Genomic DNA, 24,305 nt, shown 5'->3' on the forward strand with positions numbered 1-24,305 from the left:
ATGGAATCTGATTCTAATGACAAGAGCAGAAGGAGGAGGTTTAGGAAGAATAGCTTGTCCTCTAATGAGTCACACTCTAGTTCGGAATCTGATTATGATTACAGGGGCAGCAAGAGGAGACTTAAGAAGTGAGTGTCTTCAGACTCGGGATCGGAATCTGATTCTGATGACAAGAGCAGAAGGAGGAGGTTTAGGAAGAATAGCTTGTCCTTTAATGAGTCTTCTGATTCAGACTCGAGTTCGGAATCTGATTATGATTACAAGGGAAGCAGGAGGCGACTTAGGAAGTATAGCTCGTCTCGTCTCGGAATCTGAATCTGATTCTAATGACAAGAGAAGCAGGAGGAGGCTTAGGAAGAACAGCTCATCATCTGACAAGTCTTCTGATTAAGACTCTACTTTCGCTGATTCTGATTACAAGAGCAGGAGGAGGAGACATAGGAAGTATATCTTGTCCTCTGACAAGTCTTCTGATTCAGACTCAAGTTCGGAATATGATTCTGAAGACAAGAGAAGCAGGAGTAGGCTTAGGAAGTATAGCTCGTCCTTTGACGAGTCTTCGGACAAGGGGTCTGAATCTGATTCTAATGACAAGAGCAGCTGGGGGAGGCTCAGGAAGAACAGCTCATCCTCCGACAAGTGTTCTGATTCAGCCTCTAGTTCCGAATCTGATTCTGATGACAAGAGAAGCAGGAGTAGACTTAGGAAGTATAGCTCGTCCTCTGATCATGAGTCTTCAGACTAAGGATTGGAATCTGATTCTGATGACAAGAGCAGTAGGAGGAGGCGTAGGATGTATAGCTCGTTCTCTGACGAGTCTTCTGATTCAGACTCGGGTTCTGAATCTGATTCTGATGAAAAGATATGCAGTTTGTCCTCTGATGAGTCTTCTAATTCAGACTCAGGTCCAGAATCGGATTCTGATGACAAGAGCAACAGGAGGAGGAGCAAAAGGTATAGCTCGTCCTCTGACGTCTATTCTGATTTAGACTCAGATCAGAAATTTATCCTGTTGACAAGAGCAGAAGGAGGAAGATGAGGCATAGCACGAGGAGATGATGTGAGGCAATCAAAGAACCTAAAACAAAATGGTGTTTCATTTTTTTTTGATAACTAGTGAAATGCATTAAAACGCCAAAAGCTGGCGGGAAGGAGGAGTTACAAATCTGCAAAAACACACAGATTTAGCAAAAGAACCAAACGAAGAAGAAGAGGCCAAAAAAAAACCACAAGAACAGAGCAACAGCCCTAGTATGCAGCTTTGCCTCCACACAAAACAATGGAGGTCTTTAGACCAAGCACCTGCTATAACCAGCCATCACCTCTTTAGAATGCAAAACAATCAAAACCTGACAAAAAACAAACCATCTTCACCAAGAGCCGCAAACAGAACTTTTTGTTTTTTCGTGTTTTGAACAGATGTATAATGAATATGAAATATGGAAATAGTATTTTTTCTGCAAAAAATGTACCGTGAAAACAAGAACAGAAAGTTTTCTAATCTTGAAAAGAACAAAAAATTTAATCATGCACACAGCTGAGAGAGAGGGACAGAGATAGTATCTCCACAGAAAGAAAACTGCATGATTTGATGGTCTTGTGTTCTCTTGTACTTCCTCCTTACCATCAGCAAAATCATTTCTGATATCTTGATTTTCTTATTCCTCTTCCCCGAGTATGTCCAGGGTAGGGTACAAAGTAGGATGTAAAAAACAACCACAGCTGAAGCTGCACACACGACATAACCAAACACAAAACTAATTTTGATTGAATAATCAAACTTCCTTCGATGATCACTTGAACATCTATACAAAGGCTTTCCACTTATTCTTTTGTTATTTGCAAAGCTGTCTTCTGAAACAATGGCACTTACAAAGCTTGGCACTGGTCCTGATAATAGATTGTTAGCTACATTAAAGGTCTTGATACGATCGATCGATCGAGCTGGGAACTTTGTGGTGAGATATGACCTATTAGCTTGTTGTGGTCCAGTTTTAGATCATTTAGATAATAACAATCAGCAATACTTGCTGGGATTTCACCAAAGAAGTTGTTGAACGATCGTTGAAATCTATTAAACTGTGATAGAGACCCTTATAATTACTTAAGCGCTGCGTGGGACTTCAACAACAATACATAAGGTTTCATCTGTAGATTTATGGGAATCGAATGTTGGCATCTTGATGGGAACAGAATAAATGAGAGATATGAAACAATACTATTTTAAAGGAAAAAGGAATTGAAATCTCATACAGCATTTTTAAGGGTCATTTGTACACAACAAATCTCATTTGTTTTGCAATGATCGGGCAGAAATGTGCCACAGACTCAAGAAATAAACTCACTGAAAGAGCTATTTCACTCATTGCATTCTTTTTTTATTTTTATAGCTATATATAGTATATGGTAATAAATAAATCTTTTTCTGAGTTTGATCAACCATTCCCTCTTTAATTAGGCTCTCATAGACAGCTAGTGGGCTGAACAAGGCCTGAAGCAACTCCACCAGCATTGCTGCATGAAGCTTCAGCTTGCTGATTCTTGTATGTGAGCTTTACATCTTCCAATTTGATACCCGCGCATGGATATTTTTTGCTACAATCAAATTTCACTGCAATCTCCGTAGCCGATGATCCATGGATGTCTTGGTAGGTCACATCACTAATTTTCACACCGGAAAACTGTTTAATGTACAAGAAAATGGAGAAAGATTTTAGTGTATTTTACGTGTTACCATTCAAAATCTAATGAAAACTAGTATAGATGGTAAATTTAACGTACCTGGCCTGGGCAATTCTCCTCGCCGGGGCAGTAGTTCTGGTCGATTACAATGGGATTTTGGACATTAGTCATGACTGCATGTTGAAAAAGAATATTTCTAGCAAAACCAGTGCTGGGCCTTCCCCATGTCTTAATTCTCACCCCATTTTCGGTACCAGTAAATGTAGTGGTTTTGACTGTTACGTTTTGCACACCAGCCTCTTGAGAGTCCTTGCCCAAACTTCCAATGCTACATCAACAATGTAGGCGTTATTTTAATTCCCTTGATGAGCAACACAATGAATATTAGGAGCACATGATATAAATGCATGATTGATTATCATTAGACTACAATTTCCTTGACTACCTGATTCCATGGCCAGGTCCACATGCCACATTTTCAATCCAAAGATTAGAGGTACCAGGGCCAATTGATACACAATCGTCACCAGTTCCAATCCTAGAATTCAAGATGGTGACTCCGGTCGATGATTGAACGTGAATTCCATCTGTGTTAGGGCTATCTCCGGCAGCAGAGACTCTCACTCCTTGCACTTTGACGTTTTGGCAGGCATTGATGACAATGTGGAACATTTGGCTATTCAATGATGCCAATCCGGTAATTGCAATGTTGTTTGAATTGGTGAATTCAAGTGACTGCACCATAAATAGATTAACAAGAAAATTAAGAAATTGAAAATAGATGGCGTGATTTTCGTCTACAGACCAAAACTGTAAGATATTTCATTATGTCATGCATGTTTAGCATACCGTCGCGCCGCTGGGGCAATCCTTGCCGGAATTCTTGCATGACCACAGTCCTGCCCCTTGTCCATCAAGAGTCCCTCCGGATATAGTAACCCCATTAACATGCTCAAAGATTAGCCAATTTTTAGTCCTACCAAGGACCCCATAGTCTGATGGAGCGACTAGGGTACCATCTATACGTACCAAGATAGCATTATTCTTGCAAGGACCCTGAAACCTCACTTGACCTAAAGCGAAACTCCCTTTAGGAACAGAGATAGTGGCTGGCTGTGTGGAGGCGCATGCCTGTGACCAAGCAGCCGCAAAGGCCTTGGTTGAGTCAGTTTTTCCATCAGGGTTGGCCCCATAACTTAGCACACTGTATTGTACTGCTGCCTTCGCTAAAGGTGAGAAGGCAAAGGAAATGGAGAGAAGGGTGATAAGAAAAGGGTAATTCACTGGTAGTGGAAGGACTGCCATAGCTTGCTCGTTTTGGTTTTGATATATGAATCGATGTAAGTGATCAGTGGTTGAAAGGGAGAGAAAGAGAGACTTTGTTGTGCTTGGAGAGTGATGGGATATTGTCGATGCAGTCAGAAGTGGTATTTATAGGAAAGTTGCCAATGGAATATGGAATTTTTTGGGTATTTGAAATAAATATTAGGCGAAATTCATACGCAAAATTTATGAAATGGAAAAGTATAACCGCTGTATCCTTTCAGCATTAATTAAGGATTTAATTACTGCTAATTAACTGTGGCTAATGTTGTAATATATAATTAAATAATTTTTAATTTCAAAATTTTAATCTAATGATCACCATCTATTAGCTATTTATACCAAATATTGGATCTGTGATGTAATTAGATAAAAAAGATTGAAATAACATTACCACATCATGAATTAATTTCTCTAATACTTGTAAAGATTACTGTTTTGGTTTGAGTGTCACATGAATTATACCTATTTTTTTTCTTATATATATATATATATGAGTGGCTTAACTCAAAATTAACTATGAAACAATAATATTAATTGATTTTTAGTTTATTACAATTGTATAATTAAGAAAATAATGGGAGAATATATCAGAATTCTCCATATAATATATATTCCTTGATTGTCATGTTAAAAAGTCATTTATCCAGAACCAACATGCATATGAAAGGATGGAGAGAAGGACAATTGCATGGGATATGGTTGGCTTGAGATGACAAATTCCTAAATAAGGTAGGTTTTCTTATTAAATATATTATCCATAATATCAATAAATGTTAAGCAATATCTATTCGATCACACGACACAATGCACCGCCGCCTTGCCTACCACCTTACCGCCTCTTTTTTCCCGCTGTATTGTTACTTCCATGTCTCTCTTTGCTTCCACCACAAGCTCAAAGCCTTGAAATCCTACTCTCTCTCTCTCTCTCTCTCTCTCTCTCTCTCTCTCTCTAGTTGACTAGCTACGTACATGGAGTGTACCTCCTCCTTTTGGTACACATAATTAAAACAAGATATCAGGCATGGTTATATATTAGAATAGTTTTTGGGTTTCCTCCTGTACAAGGGTGGTTTGTTGAGTGAATTCCAAAATAATTTTATTTATTTTTTACATAAAATAATATTGTTTTAAATTATTTTCTTTAAATCATTAAATTAATAATTAGATCTTGAATCAAGTTAATTGAATTTAACCAAATTAACCTTCAAAACAATCTTAAATGAAACTCTAATTAAAATAGGTTCTGAGTCAGCAAAATATCTTTCAACTTGTGGGCTCGAAAGAAGATTAATAACTATATGATATCGGAATTATATGGTAAGTAGTTCTTGTTTTCTTTCAGTTTTTGTGGTTTTGATTGGACACTGTTCTAATTAAACCTGCCTAAGCATACAAATTAAGCAACTGTATACTGTAATTCTGCGGGTTGAAGGTTGGAACCAATCGATAGCAATTAATTAAAGTATGTGTGGCCTTCACTAGCCATTTTTGCATGTTTCTTTCCAAAAGTCTGGTTGCTTTAATAGCTTTCATGAGTTTAATTGTGCCAAGATTTTGAGGACATGTACCAGCTTAATCAAATCACAGGCACCAAGCTCCACCTCATATATACCAGAGAGGAAATGGGGCGAAAAGATATGCTATCAATTTAAAAAGTAGGAAATGTTAATTACTCTGTCTTTCATATTATCTTTTTAAATGATATGCTAAAATAAATTAAATGATGTCAATGAAGGATCATGATGAAATCAAAATCATACTTTTGCTTGCTATCAATTTACTCGAAGGGATTACTGGGAAGACCAATAAGAATTAATTAGTTTCTCATTGTTCATGTAATGTAGTCTGCGTTTCATCTCAATTACAGATTTAAAAATATTTGATTAATTAATACATCCTATAATTTTGTATGAATCCCATGTGATTCTTCTTAAACTTGCTTTTTTTTTTCAAAAACTATGTTCATACCAGCTACATATATAGATTTGAATTCCAATTCACAAGTTAAATCCCATGTGGAGAAGGGAATTGATTATTCCCCCGATTGACCTTGAGTTGTCAGAATTTACTGTCTATTATATAACAAGTACGGTACCTTAATTCTATCATCTCTCGGGATCTTGGATTGTTAAAATAATCAACAGGCCTTTACTACCATTATTGTAATTCATCTCAATGATTGCTCGAAACGCTATATATGGAGATCGATATTGAGATCTTGAGTGCAGAAGGGATAATAATATTTTTCAACTTTTGAACAGTACAGGTTGTAGGGCTCACATGTATTGTTCAAAAACCAAAATTCCTGGCTGAGCTTGATCGACAGACAACGAGGAATGGGCTTTTGGTGTGTTTGAAAACCAAAACTTGTATGTCTTCTATAGCTTCGTTGCAACTGCCTTGTTTCAGGCAAATAATATTGTTTCTAGAGCGAGGTAGCATGTGATGTGTTTGACCATCACTTTCATACACGTAGTAATTTGAGGTTAATATGCACATGCATGGCATCCCAAATTCAACATCTAACTCCATCCACATGCATGGTATTTATTCTAGTCTATATAATAATAATAATAATAATACCATAAATATACAGTTAACAACCACAACAAGACACGTTAACTTCTCACTTAAATCGTAGATTAAGCCACAAAACTGACATAAATATACATCTAGCTAGTTAATTGGGCAATCTAGCTAGCTAGCTAGCTACCTAGCTCGATCCCATGATCATTTCATCCTTTAATTATGTACTGGTTAATTATTGGCCTTCATGAGCCCTACACCTCCCTCCTCGTATATAAACAGACTCTTCTGCTAGATAGCTGCTATGAAATAAATTAAATTAAAAAGTAAAATCAGTTTGCAAGTGCAATATTGATGAGATTAAAAAAGAAATAATTGAAGAGAACATTCAGGAATCATATTTTACGATTCCTTTTTTCTTGTAAGCGTGTTTAGTAATGGGGTGGATGGTGTTTTTTAAACTGTTTCGTCATTAATCACCACAGATAAAGTCATAATTCCATATATAGCAGATGGCTCCAAACTCCCAAGGTTGGTTGTTGATCAAATAAATTGCTCATGTTGTTCATGAATAAATGCATATATAGCTCATATATACGCACATTTGTGTGTATAAAAGATTATAGGCACATGCATGAGTATGATTTTCAACGAGACAGTTGAAGAAGAAAGGCCCATGCATGTGGTAAACTTGAGAAATAACTATACAAGTCAAGTAGTGCCCTCTCCATGCTCAGATAAAAGGAATAAAAGCCTTAGCGTTCAATTTCTTTGGCTTAACCCATAAGTTACAGTCTCTTTATTTTGGTACATAATCTCAGCCTGAACTTGGACCTATACATATAGAATTGTCATCATATGCGCTCTACGGAAACCATACTGCTGTGGGGTACTATATGTATGCTTGACCTTATGATTTATAATAATATATAATATATTGATCGTGAAATTGCAAGACAAACACGAACAAATAAAATATGCATGGAATTTCAGGATCAGGAGAGAAGAAAGTTGAATTTGGAGCAGAATATCATGTGCCTAACAGTTAATATAAGCCAACATCATGTGATAAGTTAGTTTGATACTCCAAAAGCACAAGCTGCCTAAAACAAGGAATCCCATAAACAAGGGAGTTGCATTTACGCACGACCACATAAATGTGTATCTTTTCTGTTTTCATCCCCCAAGAAACATCCAATTGCAACTTGTGTGTTTGTGTTAGAGATTTTTTTTTTTACATGGACTTGCTTATTATCGATCTGATCTCATGGACATTAATTGATAAAGGGCACCTTTTTTTTTTTTTTTTAAGTTCATCTTAATTAGGTAAAGCTAGCTATAGGTCAATGGCGGTTAAATTAAGGAATCCACATCTTGGATAAACTCATTAATAATTATAAGTTAATTTGTCCAAGATTATATATATATATATATATCCTAAAATTAAGAAGGTCCACAACTTGTGGGGGACATGTTGGGTGGCATGGCAATCATTCTTCTAAATTAGAATTATCGAGAAATGATGTGGATAAAAAGGATAAGGATTCTTGTTTTTTATTAGTAAAAGAAGAGTAATGAGAGTTACCATCTAATATTTTGGTCATTATGAATCCTAACTAGTTTTAGAGTTTGGGTAAGGGGACAGATTGTATAAAGAGAATGTATTAACACTTCTAGTATGCCTTACTTGAGATAAGCTGTATTATTTATTTATTTGATGTAAATTAAGGTAATATTATTTTCTAATCGTTGGCTTATCTAATGTTTAAGAAAAGTTTTTCTCGATAAGAAGATTCTTATCGCATCAAGTTAAAACCTATTTATTCTAATGTCAACATAAAAATAAAATAAATTATTTTTTTATTTAATATCAAGAATATATTTTAATTACATATAAGTTTATAATCTCGGATATTAAAAAAACAGAATAATTTTTTTTTGCTTTCACAATTCACTGTTTTAGAGTTTGAGTAGAATTAATTTAGTTAGGTTTGGAACGTACATACATGAATGTAATGTGTGGGACTGTTGATGAGATTTGAAAGATCCCAAGACGAAACAAAGGCAAGTAGTTAAAGAAAGATGTGTGGAAGAATGAATTGCCTAACAATATCTGCGCGCAGCTGTCTGTCTGTCATCACATTCTATTCGATGCCGTTTTCGTGGATACTGCACTTGCACATAAATATATAGCCCTTGTTCCAAGGCACGTAATAATACCTGCATGCTAGCTATATATATTTCAAGTAAATTCCAAAAAACCTTTTCTTCTTCTTTTTTATTGAAGATAAAGGTTACTAATTAATTTCCTGAATAAATTCTAACTTTACACCCATTATCATCATATATATATATATATATGGGATCGAAGAGACATAAATCTAAAAGGAATAATAATATTAAGAAAAAGAAAAACATAGAAAAAAACAAAAAGCAGCCTTAGCTTGTTCATGTGCCTAAAGCAAAGAGGCTGCCGTGACCTCGCACAAGAAAAGATGAGGGAAGGGATGATGCATATGTTGGCCTTAGCTAGCTAGTCTCTATTTTGTTTCTCACGTTTACGGTGAACCCATTTTTTATTTATTTATTTATTTTTATTATAATTTCTTTGCTTTATGTTATATTTAAAACTAATTAATTAAAACTCCCATTTCAAGCAACCTTTTGTACGTACATTAATCCTTCCTAAAGAAACATATATTATAACTTTCTTTTTATTATTATTATATAAAAGGGGTTAGAATTAAAGAAAAAGGAAACACTAATTAATGTCGACTTATTAGCACACATATTATTGTAATTATTTTTCATGCCCGTAATTTGTATACAGTGAATGTACATTCAAACGTAATTTAGAGTCTTGTAGATTAGCTTTGGACACACTAAGTAACGACCTTTTCCTTCATTCTGACGTTTTTTTTTTTTTAAAAAAAAAAATTATACTGAGTACAGACTTTGTCAATTCTTAGAGTCTCATACAACGATTTAAGCTTCCCAATTCTTTGTCATCTCACAAGAAGAAATAATTACTGCTAAGGTCCCCATGATTCAACAGCAAGACTTGCATATATATATGCTTTCACCATTTATTTGTTGAAGACAACAAGAATAACATTCATGTGTATACTTAAGGAATTAACATGGGATCATGGCCTGAATTTAATGTCTATTGATCTATATATATGCATGAAATCATTATCCATCCTCACATGGACGAAGTTTCTGCTAGCTTGTACGCAGTAGATGAATCGCATATATAGTGTAAATGCAAGCCATCTACCTAATTGCTGTAGGTGCGTACGTAAAGGAATTTCAGTAAAGAAAAATTAAAATTAATTAAAACTGAAGAATCCATTAATATAAAGCTTACCTCCCTTCTCTTGAATTACGGCGCAGCTTTATTTTGCTTTTAATTATTTCTGCAATTAAAACTCCATTAATTAATTCCTCTCTTGACCCTATAAATACCTCCTTAAACGTTAAGCCTCTCACCTTCACCCCTCACAACTCTTCAACTTTCTCTCTATTTCCTCTGATCTCTCAACTTGAACAGGGACTCCTTTAGTATCCTTCAAGCGAAAAAATGGCAAACGCAATAAGAAATTGTTTCCTCCTTGCATCGCTAGTCATTGTCTTTACCCCATGTTTAGCAGGTGCAGCACAATACAATGTCCTAAATTATGGGGCAAAACCAGATGGGAGAACTGACTCAACCAAAGCCTTTCTTGCTGCTTGGACACAAGCTTGTGGCTCTATTAGCCGTTCTACCATCTATGTCCCACCAGGCAGGTACTTTCTACGAAACGTACAATTCAGTGGTCCTTGCAAGAATAATGCAATCGTCGTAAGAATAGATGGCTCACTTCTGGCTCCCACCGATTATCGGGTTATCGGTGATGCTGCAAACTGGATTTCCTTTCAGCATGTTGATGGAGTTACAGTTTCTGGTGGGATACTTGATGGACATGGTTCTGGTTTGTGGGATTGCAAGCAATCTGGCAAGAATTGCCCAAGTGGTGCCACGGTACGTACGTTCAATATTTTGTGACCACCATTTTTTTCTTCCCCTTCTTTTCTATTCTCTATAAGATGCAAAGAGTAATCAAGACTCGAACCTTGAAATGCAATCATCTCCTGCCTATCCTCAACAAAAGCATAGTTGATGGAGTCTAAGAGTACTTAATGTCATCAGTCATAAACATTACCATTCAACTTATTGCCTTCTTGGCACTAGTATGGTCCCTGTTCACTTAAGCCCTAATTATTGCATGAATTAATAAAGAATATCAAAGGTCTACAACTAATTAAGTCCTAATTATAGCTTTTCGTTTAGGTGGTCCAGCTAAAGCCTCAATTACGTTTCGAGTACAATATTTAAATGCGTTAATCAATGATCATTTTAATTGTAGTTTGTGTGCATGTGCAGACACTAAGCGTTTCCAATTCACAAAACATAGTGATCAGTGGACTGCATTCACTGAATAGCCAAATGTTCCACATCGTTGTCAATGGCTGCCACAATGTGAGAATTCAAGGGGTTAAGATCACAGCACCCGGGAACAGTCCAAACACGGATGGCATTCATGTACAGCTATCGAGCGGCGTCACAATCTTGAACTCGAAGATCGGAACCGGTGATGATTGTGTCTCGGTCGGTGCTGGAACCACTAACTTGTGGATCGAAAATGTTGTATGTGGCCCTGGCCATGGAATCAGGTACCACTGAATTAATCAAATAATTAAGCACACCTCCATATATATATATATATATATAATACATGATTTTAAGTAAATTATCTTCGCATAAGATAAGATGATGATGCTATATACTATATCTATACATGCGGCTATAAATACGGGACTCAAACGTGGGTTTGTTTGTGTGCGGTTTCTTGCAGCATTGGTAGTCTGGGGAAGGACCTTAAAGAGCCAGGGGTGCAAAATGTGACAGTTAAAACCGTTACATTTATCGGTACTCAAAATGGGTTGAGAATCAAAACTTGGGGAAGAGCAAGCAATGGTTTTGTAAGGAATGTTCTTTTCCAGCATGCCGTCATGACCAATGTTCAAAATCCCATTGTCATCGACCAAAACTACTGTCCTGACAACAAAAATTGTCCTGGTCAAGCTTCTGGGGTAAAAATTAGTGGAGTGACGTACCAAGATATCCATGGAACATCAGCAACAAAAGTGGCAGTGGAATTTGATTGTAGTAAAAGGTCTCCATGCACTGGTATCAAAATGGAGAATGTGAGGCTAACTTACATGAATCAACCAGCTGGTGCATCTTGCAACAATGCTGATGGAACAGCTTCCGGTTTCATTCAGCCTAGTAGCTGTCTCTAATTTGTAAAATGCCAATCCTAGAAGAAAATTATGTCATGCATGCTAGCTATTAGATTAGCTAGGAAGTTTGTAGCTTGAGCCTGTGGCGTTTCCGGGTCTTTGAGGTTGCTTTGGAGCCCGGCCTTGCAATTGTTTTTATGTTGAAAATAATCGTCTAAATTTCTCATTATATGAATGAATATTTGAAGAAATTATGTTTCAATTAACAGTACACACCAATACTTTTCTCTCTTGTAGCCAAAATTATATTCCTTCAAGTATCACATATGCATATGAATGATTTTGTGTCTATACCATGCATGCTCAATCCCCTAAAGATGATGGTGGTGGTCGATGAGCATCTTCATGATTCGACATGCAACTCCAGGAAAACCATCAAATATGCGCATAAACTTGTGATTTTAGATGGGGGGGAAAATTCATAAGGGTCAGTGCTAGCTGTTTTTGGAACCATGAAAAGTAATAAGAGAAGCCGATACTGATTCTGATGAACATTCATTCCGAAAGAGATCAGAGCATGGTAATTTCTGGTTCCAGTGTAATGCAATTGCTGAACATGGAGAGGGCTATGAGAATCGAAATAGACAAAAAGCTTACATCTCTGTCTCTCTCTGTATTCTTTCCCCGGGCCTATGGCAGTACTCGAGAAATTACAAGAGACTTTCTTAGGAGATAAAGTGAGATGTCAACAATTAACCATCAGAAAAACACCAAGAAAAAAAGGAAGCAGAAAGACGCCCAAATTAGAGATCAAAATCAGAACAGTCTTGAATCTTGGAAGATTGGTATTTGGTAGACCAAGCAAATGACAATCTTATAATCATATGCAGCAGCTTCACATTAGGATTGTTTCTACATTAATTTCACTTGAAATAGTGAATGCCAAATGGATCTTAAAATATAAAACTCTTTCTCAACTAAGTTCACTTCAAATGGTAGAGATGCTGTTCTAGAGTTATTCAATCCAATCTCCGGCAGCGCCTTGCAGTTCTCTTCCGAGTAATCGATGGTCATCTCCTTCATGCCTTTTGCAACTTCGCCCACATTTTCCAAAAACTCAATCTTATGACCTTTTTCTTTCAGCTCTATTTCTATTGCATCCAGTTGCTGACCGATTAGGTTATTAAATCCTTCATGATATCTACAGACAACTTCAACTCCTAAAATTAACAAGAAAACATGGGGTAAAGCAATATGTAGGCTTGCTGTACATGAGCCGATGACAGGTCCTTGCAGTGTCAAATGGATATAATGGTTAGAGGCAAATTCCAGCGGGTTGCTGAATATCAGACTCCCTTATATGGGGCTCAAGGGCCAGTTTCCTGGTGGATTTGAAAGCTATACATCTTTAACAGGCTTGGACCTTTCAAGTTTCAGGTAATGAGCTTCACGGACAGATTTCATCTGACATCGCGGAAAGGCTGCCGTATATTACACATCTTGATCTATCCTTTAACAACTTCTCCGGTGAAATACCATCAAGCATTAGCAATTGCACTTATCTATCTCTCCTAAAGCTCGATCATAACCAACTAGTAGGTCATATCCCGCCACAACTTGCCCTGCTTGGTCGGCTCAAGATCTTTGATGTTCCAACAATCTACTGTCAGGTCCAGTGCCAAACTTTGTGAATGGCACTGTTTCAAGAAACAGCTTTGCGAGTAGCGAAGGACTTTGTGGAGGGCCATTAACAAGTTTCTCAATTAATGACGAAAAGAGTGTCAACAGGAAGTTTAAAGATTCATTCAAAAGCGGGTTTATGATTGGTTATGTCTTTTGGATGACTTCAACTATTGTTGTTTTCACTTCCTATTGCGTGTTAAATACTAAACTCAATTTAGAAGGTCAAGGAAGGCAACCACCGGCCAGCCAGCCACCAGCTATGACCGACCAGCCGCCAGCCACCAGCCGCAGCCGCCAACCGCCTTCACACCACCGTCCACAGCCGCCTTCACACTTGAAGGTTGAATTATCTTGTTTTGAATTCGTGTATAAATAGCAAGCTGAGCTTATGCTATTATGTGTGGGAGAGTAGAGAGAATAGAGAGAAACACTAGAGAGAAAGAGAGGGTGTGTATTTGTAAGCTTTTTGTGTTTGTAAGCTTGTGTTCTTGAAATAAAACTTTGTGTTTTATCCCCTCTGAGTGTTTCAAAGCCACCACCAGTGGTTCCTCCCACCAACAATTGGTATCAGAGCCCCGTTCGTCAGAAAACAGAAGTATTTTCTGGGATAGCCGAATTTTCAAAGTTGTCAAAAACAAGTTTTGATCATTCCACCGTGTAGAGCTCATCCATACGAACTCACTGCCGCAAAAATCAGCTCAATCGGACACCGGGGTGAGCCACACGCGCCGCCTGAAGATTCTGAACTGTTTGCCCACGCGCATCCCACGCGCCCCGAGGTAGACGACGACTGAGCCACACGCGCGCCATATTTGAGCCGTTTAGGCCGCGCCGAGCCGAGCCGCAAGCCAAGCCTCCAGCCGAGCCGAAGAATATTCCCGAGAATATTCCCCTGTGGAGCCGCGCCGTTCTCCGCGCCGCATCCAAGCCGCGCCGAGCCGATAGAATATTCCACAGAATATTCCCGGTTCAACCCAGCGAACCGCCCGCCGTACAAAATTGGTTTTTGGACCGGTTCACCCATTTTCTGACCCGATTTCTACAAAGTCAGACCGGTTCCCGACTATTTCGACCATTCCGGATCGATCTACAGTGTCCGTTTCACCAAATTCAACTCGCAGAAGGAGATATAGTCATTAAAAGAGCAAAATGACTACAGAAAGTACACAAACACTCATCCCGAAGCTGACCAAAGACAACTATGATAGTTGGTGCATCAGATTAAAGGCATTCCTTGGTTCACAAGAGTGTTTGGAGATTGTACACTATGGTTATGATGAACCAGAGTCCAAAGAAGAAGAAGAAGCTTTACAAGAGGCACAGAAACAAGCCCTGAAAGTCAACAGAAAGAAGGACAACAAAGCAAAGACCATCATCTACCAAGGTCTTGATGAAGATACGTTCGAGATCATTGCTTCCGCTGAAACATCACATGATATATGGGAGGCTCTCCAACAAAAATACAAAGGTGCTGACAGAATCAAGAAGATTCGTTTTCAATCTTTGCGAGGTGAATTTGAGTTATTGCAAATGAAGTCCTCGGAATCTATTTCTGATTATCACACAAGGATTATGGTGATAGTCAATCAGATGAGGAGAAATGGAGAAGCCATCATCGATTCTCGAATTACTGAGAAAATTTTGAGATCCCTAGATCCAAAATTTGATTTTGTTGTTGTCGCTATTGAAGAGTCCAAGGAAGTGGACAAGTTGACAGTGGATGAACTTATGAGTTCTTTGCAAACTCATGAGCAGAAGATTGTAAAGCGAAATGGAGATAAGGCCATCGAGCATGCCTTACAAGCAAAGCTGTCTCTCAAGGACAGATATGTGCAAGGGGAGACTTCAACAAGTGGATATACCACTCAAGCAGGAAGTCAACAATCCAGAGGAGGATTCCAGAGATTCCAAGGAAGAGGTTCTTGGAATACAAGCTTCAGAGGAAGAGGTGGCAGAAATACCACCAGAGGAGGCCAAAGACAACAAGCATTCACTCCTAGAGGAAGAGGAGGCGGTTACAATAACCGTGACAAGAGGAATATCCAATGTTATAGTTGCAATCAATTTGGGCACTATAGCACTGAATGTCAAAGGAAAGCTCCGTTGGAGATACGTGAGCAAGCCAACTATGCAGAGAAGGATGACAGAGAAGAAGCTGCATTTCTTGTCCAACAAGAACTTGGCGAGAAACAGGAAAATATATGGTATCTAGATACTGGAGCCAGCAATCACATGTGCGGCTACCGAGAGTTATTTAGTGATCTAGATGTGACCAAGCAAGGTCTAGTTACTTTTGGAGATACCACAAAGGTTCCATTCAAAGGTAAAGGCAGCATCCCAATTAAGTTGAAGAACGGCGATTCCAGCCACATCGCCAATGTCTATTATGTCCCAGCCATAAAGCAGAACCTGATCAGCTTAGGTCAACTTTTGGAGAGAGGATATACTTTTTACTCGAAGAATTGTCATCTAACAATTAGAGACAACAATTGGAGATTAATGGCCTATGTGAAAATGTCCAAGAATAGGATGTTTTCTTTGAACATCCAGTATGATGCAGCAATGTGTTTGAGTGCCATCACCAACAGTGAAGAATGGCTCTGGCACCTGAGGCTTGGACATCTGAATTTCACAAGTCTGAAGATGCTAGCAAGCAAGAAGATGGTCAAAGGTTTGCCTCACATTGATCATCCAGATGAAGTCTGTGAGAGTTGTGTCCTCAGCAAACATCACAGATCCAGTTTTGCCAAAGAAGTCAACTGGAGAGCAAAAAGGCCACTGGAGTTAGTGCACACAGATGTGTGTGGCCCAATAACGCCTATGTCGACTGGACAGAATAGGTACTTCCTCACTTTTATTGATGATTTTAGCAGAAAGACGTGGATATACTTTCTGAAGAGGAAGTCAGAAGTATTCAATTGTTTTAAAGATTTTAAAGCAATTGTGGAGAAGCAAAGTGGCTACATGATCAGAACCGTGAGATCTGATCAAGGTGGAGAATATACAGCAAATGACTTTGAAGCCTTTTGTACACAACAAGGCATCAGACATCAGACAACACCAGCTTATACACCACAACTGAATGGTGTAGCTGAAAGGAAGAATCGCACGATTCTTAACATGGCAAGAAGTCTGCTCAAAGCAAAGAAGTTGCCCAAGCAATACTGGGCTGAAGCTGTATCATGTGCAGTGTATCTACTGAATCGCTGCCCAACCAGAAGTTTGCAAGGAGTCACTCCAGAAGAAGCATGGAGTGGTCACAAACCAAGTGTTACTCATCTACGAGTCTTTGGTTGTGTGGCATATGCAAAGATCCCAGATGCAAGAAGGAGAAAGCTTGATGATAAAAGCGAGAAATGCATCTTTGTCGGATATGGTGAAAGAAGGATGGGATACAAGCTGTATAATCCCATCACGAAGAAGGTGATTATGAGTAGAGATGTTATCTTTGAAGAAGATAAATCTTGGGAATGGAATGATGATAAAGAAGCAGTCAGATGGATCAACTTTGATTTGATCCTTGAAGATGAAGTGGAAGTACCACCAGTACTTGCAGAAGGTCCAATAGTACCAGAAGAGCCACAAAGTCCGGAACACAGATTCCCTGTATTCAACAGGAGGAACACACCAGGAGCATCATCATCAACACCAGCAGCAACATCCTCATCGTCAGAAGGACCAAAAAGGATGAGAAATCTTGACGAGTTGTACGATGCCACGCAAGTCATCGAAGATACAACTCTATTTTGTTTCTTTGCAGAGAATGACCCACTAAGCTTTAACAAAGCTATCACAGAAGAGAAATGGATAAAAGCAATGGATGAAGAAATACATGCCATTGAGAAGAATGATACCTGGAAGCCAACTAATCCACCAGAAAACAAGAAAGCAATAGGTGTCAAAAGGGTCTACAAGACGAAAGTCAAATTAGTGGATAAAGGCTACAAGCAAAGAGAAGGCATTGAAAGGAGAAGAGTTCATGCTTGGCATGATATCTCTCGATTGAGTTTAAAGGGGAGATTTGTTAAATACTAAACTCAATCTAGAAGGTCAAGGAAGGCAACCACCGGCCAGCCAGCCACCAGCTATGACCGACCAGCCGCCAGCCACCAGCCGCAGCCGCCAACCGCCTTCACACCACCGTCCACAGCCGCCTTCACACTTGAAGGTTGAATTATCTTGTTTTGAATTCGTGTATAAATAGCAAGCTGAGCTTATGCTATTATGTGTGGGAGAGTAGAGAGAATAGAGAGAAACACTAGAGAGAAAGAGAGGGTGTGTATTTGTAAGCTTTTTGTGTTTGTAAGCTTGTGTTCTTGAAATAAAACTTTGTGTTTTATCCCCTCTGAGTGTTTCAAAGCCACCACCAGTGGTTCCTCCCACCAACATTGCGTACCCTGGATGTATGTAGGGAAGAGAAATAACAAAATCACAGTAGCAGAAATGATATCTTCGATGATTCCAAAGAAGCAGAGGAGAGCTGAACGTCAAGAATGCAGGAACCCAACTGCTGAACTTCTGCTGGGAAAAACAGAACAGGTGCTTTCTCCGTCACAGTCTGTGCATGTATATAGTGTTTTTGTTTGTGTATGAACAGAACAAGCCTCCATGTTGATGCTACGCATGTCTAAATCAGCCTGATCTTGTTTTATATATCAGATTCCGTCAATTTTCGATCAGGCTTATGATGGAGAAGGACGGAGGATATTGTTTCGTTTGGTACAGTTGTTAGGATTTTGTATGCTGTAATTGTTTATTTCTTTATCATCCTTTGCCACAACTATTATATAAGAAGCTGAATCCATGAATTAGAGTAAAATCTAGGCATAGTCCTGATGTCCTATCTGGTTCGGATTTTATTTAGATGCATACTATAGCACTAATCAAACTTAGATGAATATATGCACAGATATCTGTGCTGGAGAAAGTTGTCACAAGAATGAATTTCAGAGATCTCAGCAAAGCAACCGGAAATTTTAGCCAAAGCACCATCATTGGGTTGGGACTAATGGGAACCATGTACAAGGCTACCCTTCCTAATGGTTGGTTCGTTGCGGAGAAGAGAATGCATGATTCTCGACACTTTGAGGAACATATGGTATCAGAATTGAAAACATTGGGCTGATTGAGACATAATAACTTGCTGCCACTGCTAGGATTCTGCATAGAATCGAAGGAAAGGCTTCTGGTGTACAAGTATATATCAAATGGAAATCTTTTCGATTGGCTGCATTCTGTGGAAGCCCAGAAGAAGATTCTGGAATGGCCTTTGAGGGTGAAAATAGCAGTTGGTGTAGCAAGAGGCCTGGCATGGCTCCACCATGGCTACAATGCCCGCGTGGTGCATCTCAACATAAATTCAAGGAGTATTTTACTTGATAGGAATTTTGAACCCAAGTTATCAAATTTCGGAGAAGCGATGCTCAGGATTTCGACTAAGAGTTCACGTGTGAATAGTGATTTGGGAGATGGCATTTGTTAAGGAAGATGTGCATGGATATGGAGTTAGGGAAAGCGAGTAGTGAAAGTTGTCTGTGACTGACCAGCCTGCTGTTGAATACCTTCGAGCAACATTTTCAGGTTATGTTTTCAGGCCCCTGTGGATCTACATGTTCTGAAATCTGAACTCAAAATGTATTATGTGCCATGGGCCCATGGCTGTAAAAAGCATGCTGTTTTCAAGTCCATGGGCTGATATTACTATGATCAGGCCATTTGTTTTCGGCCCCACTGGCCATGTATGTACCCAAAGAGAAAAGGGCCTATGCCTGTTTAACTTACAGCCCACTGGACATTTGCTGATCTTTCCTCGTTCATTTGTGTTTATGCATTAAGAATCTTAATTATGCTTATGTAATAAATGGATGCTTTGGTGATGTAATTAATTAGCCTTTGGAAATTTAGCCTCACATGTAAGTGGATATGCTCCCTATGTCGACGCGATTTCAATTCCCATGTAAGCATTAATGTGGATTTAGTTGACCCAGAAGGATTTTAATAAAAATTAGTTCGAAAATATTAATTATTACGTTATTAAATTTTATTTTTCATAATCAGAGTTACTACCCGGCCCCACCGTCCAGCAAGAGTTGAAATATACAGTAGTCGAGTGCTGTAAATAATTGGCTTGGCCTTGTTGGAAACTTGCAAGAGAGCAACAGGGAAAGCATATTAATCAGCCAACAGAGTACGGCAAGTGATATGGGTGGTGAAGAAGCAGCGGATACTCGAGGACTGTGTCACTGGTTTTCCAAAAGAATCAGACGTACGTGACAGCCAGCACCATTAAACTCACAGTACCAGAAATTAAGAAAGGAGCTAGCAACAACGCAGTTTTGGTTAAGAATCTCTGCTTATCTTGTTATCCCTACATGCGCAGTGGCATGAGAAATTTGCCAATTACTCATGATCCTGATTTGAAGTACCCCTTTCTTACTACAGCACTGGAATTCCTGGCAAGCCCTCGTAAACTTAGAAGTCCATTTCTGCTTCTTGTTACGACATTAGTCAGTTAATTGGTGCATTTGCTTCTACAGGGATGACTTCTTATATTTTGGTTTCTATGAAATTTGTTCTCCGAAGAAAGGCGAATGCTTCTACATTTAAGCGGCACCTGGGGCAGTTGGTCAGCTTGATGGGGGGTTGCTCGGCTATGTTGCTGGAGGTGCTGGAAGTGAAGAAAAGGTGGGAATGACATGCTGACTTGGTTACAAATTTCTCATTATTTTATGATGATAAACTAGGTTGAACTATTGAAGATCGAATTTGAGTTTGACGACACTTTCAATTATCGAAGACCAAATTTGAGTCTACGTAAACCCTTTTGGCTATAAAATTTATCTTTTAACAAAAGAAATTCATAAAATTGAGTCATAACCTTCGATCAATGTTGTGTATGGTCTTTACCCTAACATAAAAGAAGAGCACCAGGCGCTGGATCCCAACGCTAGCTTGATTATTGGGGAGCCCCACCTCGCAAGCTCGACAAGATTTTAGGATGACAGTGTTGAAATTCATGGTGAGTATTTTGATTTTGTATTTTAAAAGTATTTTTAAAAAAATTTAAAGTAATTTTTTTTAATTTAAAATTAATATTTTTTGATATTTTTAAAAAATAAAAAATATTATTTTAATATATTTTTAAATAAAAATATTTAAAAAAAAACTGTCACAATATTTTAAAAACCCCGTACTCTTTGTTTGCTTGCTGAAAAGATGAAGAAAAAGGGAGGAACACTGTTTAGTTAAAGAATTGAATATAAAGATAAAATCTAAATTTATTTTTAAAGTAGTTCTGAACTGCGGCTTAAATTTGTGTGGTCATTGATTCTTCACAGGTACCGCAATATCAAACATACCGGCGTGAATCATGCCAAGAAAGAAGAAGCAAAATGTGGTTTATGCATCCAGCAATATACACGTGGCTTAAGTTTGGAGTCAATTTCTGGCCCTCACATTATTGCTTTTATGTACCCTTTCATACGCAACATGCATGGATTCTTCTCGCCCCTCATTTTAAGTCTTTATTTCTACTATTTTCTATCTAAATTCTAAACCATAGACTGACAAGAAGAAGAAGATACGCACTCAAATCTTATCTCTTCATTCTTCCCATTTTAATTTAAGCTCAGTAATTATATATTTTTTATGTGGAATTTATGGTAATGGATGCTTTATTGGGTAATTCATTGTCACGATACAAAAACAAAATAAAATATAAAATTATCATGTCATGTGTAAATTCACGTATCATTGAACCATAGATTTTTATTAAAACGACAGATATATATATATATATATATATATATATATATATCTTTGATGATGGTGGTCCATTCCTCTACTGTTTTTTTTTTGTTCCTTGAACAAGTTCCCTCCCTTCAATCCCTTATAAATAATGGGTTTTGCCTTTTGAAATCTCAAACATCAACAATCTACCATTTTGTTTTGGTTTTAGTAGCAGAAGAGGAAAAGATAAGGGAGAATTATGGCAAGTAGTGGCGAAGAAGTGAGCAACAAGCAGGTCATATTGAAGGGCTATGTCACTGGATTTCCAAAAGAATCAGACATGTACGTGAAAACAAGTCCCATAAAACTCAAACTACCAGAAGATGAAAGTAGCAATAATGCTGTGTTGGTTAAGAATCTCTACTTGTCTTGTGACCCTTACATGCGTGGTCGCATGGCAAATCGTCCAGTTGATGACCCCGACTTCTCTCCCTTCACTCTTGACTCTGTATGTTCCCTCTCTCTCTCTATATTTGAACTGCAAGAACCACCAATATATATGATGTTTGGTTTTGTTTATTATTACACAGCAATCCATTTGATTTTTTTTTATATGTGGGACAAGGAAAGTGGAAGATTTTAGTCGGATGTTGATTGTAATTATGGGATTTGTTTAACAAAGAAATGATTAAGAAAGCAATTAAAAAAGCAATCACGCTTTTTAAATATGTTTTGTACTTCAAGACCAATGGGATGTCTATTAGTTAATTAATAAAAGGGTTTCTTTTGCTATTAATTTAAATATGTTTTGGAATTCAAGACCAAATGGCTGTTTATGTTTGTGTATGAAGATGTGGGATAGTTCCAAAATTGCGTTGTGATTTCTCTATTTTTTTAATTGAACAGCCAATAGATGGACATGGGGTGTCTGAAATTGTTGATTCTAGGCACCCTGGCTTCAAGAAAGGTGACTTGGTTTGGGGGAGGAAAATGGGGTGGGAAGAGTACAGTTTAATAAAAGAACCTGAGAAACTCTTCAGAATTCACAATACTGATGTACCCCTTTCCTACTATACTGGAATTCTTGGTAAGTTGTTTGCCTTCTTGATGTAAGTTCTGTTCATTATGAGAGGAACAATTGTTTGGTCAATTGGGTTGCACAATTGACAGCAAGCAAGTTGCAATGCCTTAGAGTTCTGCAGCAACAAGGCCAATCTTGTTAGTCTTAAAAGAATGCATTCGGGTGTTTCGATTTCTGTCTGCTTTTCTTGTGTTCATGTTGTTTTGCTTTTTTTAATTAATGAACAAATCCTGTATGTGAATTTGCCTTTACAGGCATGCCTGGTATGACTGCTTATTTTGGTTTCTATCAAGTTTGTTCTCCAAAGAAAGGGGAGCGCGTCTACATTTCTGCAGCATCTGGTGCTGTTGGTCAGCTTGTTGGCCAGTTTGCAAAGTTGATGGGTTGCTATGTTGTTGGAAGTGCTGGAAGTAAAGAAAAGGTGGGGCAGCTTAGAACCTTAAATTCTACTTGGTGGCTTCTTTCTATCATCTATTTTACTTTGTACTCGTCCTAGAATCTTGTTCATTAAAATTCATAAAAATCATGGAGCACGATCATCCTTTCTGGGTAGTAACTTATCAGCTTTACAATTTTTATGTCACCCTTTTCCTGTCTTTCTTCTTCAATTGTTGGGAGTTTATTGAATGATTTCATCTTGAACATGTTAGCTGATTAGATTTGATCTACTTTTATGGTATACAAGGTTGAACTACTGAAAAGCAAGTTTGGGTTTGATGATGCTTTCAATTATAAAGAGGAGAATGACTTGGTTGCGGCTTTGAAAAGGTCAGTCTTTGTAATTGCATTGGAGAATTTTACAGCAAGCTTCAATTAATGTTAAGGTCAGTCTTTGGACATTTAGCTGTGCATGGGAGTCAAAGTTGGCGGCCAGTAGTGGTTTCAAGTGTTTCTGTTCACATAGCACTGGTAATTAAATTTAGAATGTCTTATCTCATGAGTCAAGGTCTGCAGCCATTGATTTTGCTTGATATGCAGTCTCATAATATATTTTTCTTGTGACACTTCATTCCTTGGAAAACCCTATTGATAAATTTTGCATGCCCTATTGGTTTAGATACCACTTGATCTGTGGTTACTCTTTATAGATTAGCAAGCGTTGAAACTTTAGGTGTACTTCACAGAAGGCATTTTTCAACCAATGATTTCACTACGCTTTAATATTCACAGAGTAATTTGCGTCACTTGCCAGATATAAAATTTAGCCGAAACTGAAAATTGTCACCCAGTAAGCAATCCTATAGCTAGTGGGAGATTCAAAATGCCCCTTATGGTTTGAGTTTTGTTTGTGTCATCAGGTACTTCCCTGAAGGCATTGACATTTACTTTGAGAATGTTGGGGGTAAAATGCTTGACGCAGTCCTTCTTAACATGAGATTCCATGGTCGCATTGCTGCTTGTGGAATGATCTCTCAATACAATCTTCAGCAACCTGAAGGCGTTCAAAACCTAACGACTGTTGTTTTTAAGCGAATCCGTTTGGAAGGGTTTATAATATTCGATTACTTTGATCAGTATCCCAAGTTCCTGGATTTTGTGCTGCCTTATATCAGGGAAGGGAAGATTGTTTATGTGGAAGACATAACTGAAGGTCTCGAGCATGGTCCTTCTGCTTTGGTTGGCCTTTTCAGTGGCCGAAACGTTGGAAAGCAAGTAGTGAAGGTTACAAATGAGTGATCAGCCTGCTTTAGTATGTTCTGTCAATCTGAATAGAATATCAGAGATGTCTGAATAAGGCTATGGATTTTTGTCATCCATGAGGCTGCAGTTATATGGTTGTAAACTTATTTTGTCATCTGTAATAAAATTCAAGCAGTTGCATGCTGTCTATTCCAGTCTGTACAGTTCTCTTACATTCATATAGTCTCCATGCCTTAAATTTCTTGGGAGCTCAGCTCTCAACCGAGCAAAAACCATAAAACGTGTGCTGTTTGTGACTAGTTCACAATCCTATTTTAATTTGACACGTTACATGGCTTGCATATTCCATTTT

At 38.0% G+C, this 24,305-nt stretch overlaps 4 protein-coding genes across 4 annotated transcripts; 3 read left to right on the forward strand and 1 right to left on the reverse strand.

Moving 5' to 3' along the window:
* LOC133673243 (uncharacterized) lies at window positions 1-1,039 on the forward strand. The gene is made up of 3 exons (XM_062093981.1): window positions 1-128; window positions 427-695; window positions 747-1,039. The coding sequence occupies exons 1-3, from the start codon at window positions 1-3 to the stop codon at window positions 1,037-1,039; spliced, it is 690 nt and encodes a 229-aa protein (XP_061949965.1).
* Window positions 1,040-2,206: 1,167 nt separating this feature from the next.
* Window positions 2,207-4,070, reverse strand: LOC133673563 (polygalacturonase-like). The gene is made up of 4 exons (XM_062094436.1): window positions 3,532-4,070; window positions 3,128-3,417; window positions 2,782-3,010; window positions 2,207-2,681 (listed from the first exon to the last, which is right to left on the reverse strand). The coding sequence occupies exons 1-4, from the start codon at window positions 3,985-3,987 to the stop codon at window positions 2,463-2,465; spliced, it is 1,194 nt and encodes a 397-aa protein (XP_061950420.1). The 5' UTR covers window positions 3,988-4,070; the 3' UTR covers window positions 2,207-2,462.
* A 5,938-nt stretch (window positions 4,071-10,008) lies between these two features.
* On the forward strand, window positions 10,009-12,086 carry LOC133673454 (polygalacturonase-like). The gene is made up of 3 exons (XM_062094273.1): window positions 10,009-10,558; window positions 10,961-11,250; window positions 11,433-12,086. The coding sequence occupies exons 1-3, from the start codon at window positions 10,118-10,120 to the stop codon at window positions 11,878-11,880; spliced, it is 1,179 nt and encodes a 392-aa protein (XP_061950257.1). The 5' UTR covers window positions 10,009-10,117; the 3' UTR covers window positions 11,881-12,086.
* A 9,238-nt stretch (window positions 12,087-21,324) lies between these two features.
* LOC133673125 (2-alkenal reductase (NADP(+)-dependent)-like) lies at window positions 21,325-24,142 on the forward strand. The gene is made up of 5 exons (XM_062093781.1): window positions 21,325-21,739; window positions 22,138-22,318; window positions 22,567-22,733; window positions 22,998-23,080; window positions 23,611-24,142. The coding sequence occupies exons 1-5, from the start codon at window positions 21,491-21,493 to the stop codon at window positions 23,987-23,989; spliced, it is 1,059 nt and encodes a 352-aa protein (XP_061949765.1). The 5' UTR covers window positions 21,325-21,490; the 3' UTR covers window positions 23,990-24,142.
* The last annotated feature ends 163 nt before the right edge of the window (window positions 24,143-24,305 follow it).

Source organism: Populus nigra, chromosome 14 (genome assembly GCF_951802175.1).
Source record: "Populus nigra chromosome 14, ddPopNigr1.1, whole genome shotgun sequence".
Taxonomy (NCBI): domain Eukaryota; kingdom Viridiplantae; phylum Streptophyta; class Magnoliopsida; order Malpighiales; family Salicaceae; genus Populus; species Populus nigra.

Excerpts from the sequence above, each read along its gene's own strand:
- LOC133673243 (XM_062093981.1), top strand. The coding sequence starts at position 1 with ATGGAATCTGATTCTAATGACAAGAGCAGAAGGAGGAGGTTTAGGAAG. Across the intron at positions 129-426 it reads AGCAAGAGGAGACTTAAGAA|GAGGAGGAGACATAGGAAGT; the intron begins GTGAGTGTCTTC and ends TTACAAGAGCAG. Across the intron at positions 696-746 it reads TGATGACAAGAGAAGCAGGA|GATTGGAATCTGATTCTGAT; the intron begins GTAGACTTAGGA and ends CTTCAGACTAAG.
- LOC133673563 (XM_062094436.1), bottom strand. The coding sequence starts at position 3,987 with ATGGCAGTCCTTCCACTACCAGTGAATTACCCTTTTCTTATCACCCTT. Across the intron at positions 3,418-3,531 it reads ATTGCCCCAGCGGCGCGACG|TCACTTGAATTCACCAATTC; the intron begins GTATGCTAAACA and ends TTTATGGTGCAG. Across the intron at positions 2,682-2,781 it reads AGGAGAATTGCCCAGGCCAG|TTTTCCGGTGTGAAAATTAG; the intron begins GTACGTTAAATT and ends TACATTAAACAG.
- LOC133673454 (XM_062094273.1), top strand. The coding sequence starts at position 10,118 with ATGGCAAACGCAATAAGAAATTGTTTCCTCCTTGCATCGCTAGTCATT. Across the intron at positions 10,559-10,960 it reads ATTGCCCAAGTGGTGCCACG|ACACTAAGCGTTTCCAATTC; the intron begins GTACGTACGTTC and ends GTGCATGTGCAG. Across the intron at positions 11,251-11,432 it reads GGCCCTGGCCATGGAATCAG|CATTGGTAGTCTGGGGAAGG; the intron begins GTACCACTGAAT and ends GGTTTCTTGCAG.
- LOC133673125 (XM_062093781.1), top strand. The coding sequence starts at position 21,491 with ATGGCAAGTAGTGGCGAAGAAGTGAGCAACAAGCAGGTCATATTGAAG. Across the intron at positions 22,319-22,566 it reads CTACTATACTGGAATTCTTG|GCATGCCTGGTATGACTGCT; the intron begins GTAAGTTGTTTG and ends TTGCCTTTACAG. Across the intron at positions 22,734-22,997 it reads GTGCTGGAAGTAAAGAAAAG|GTTGAACTACTGAAAAGCAA; the intron begins GTGGGGCAGCTT and ends ATGGTATACAAG.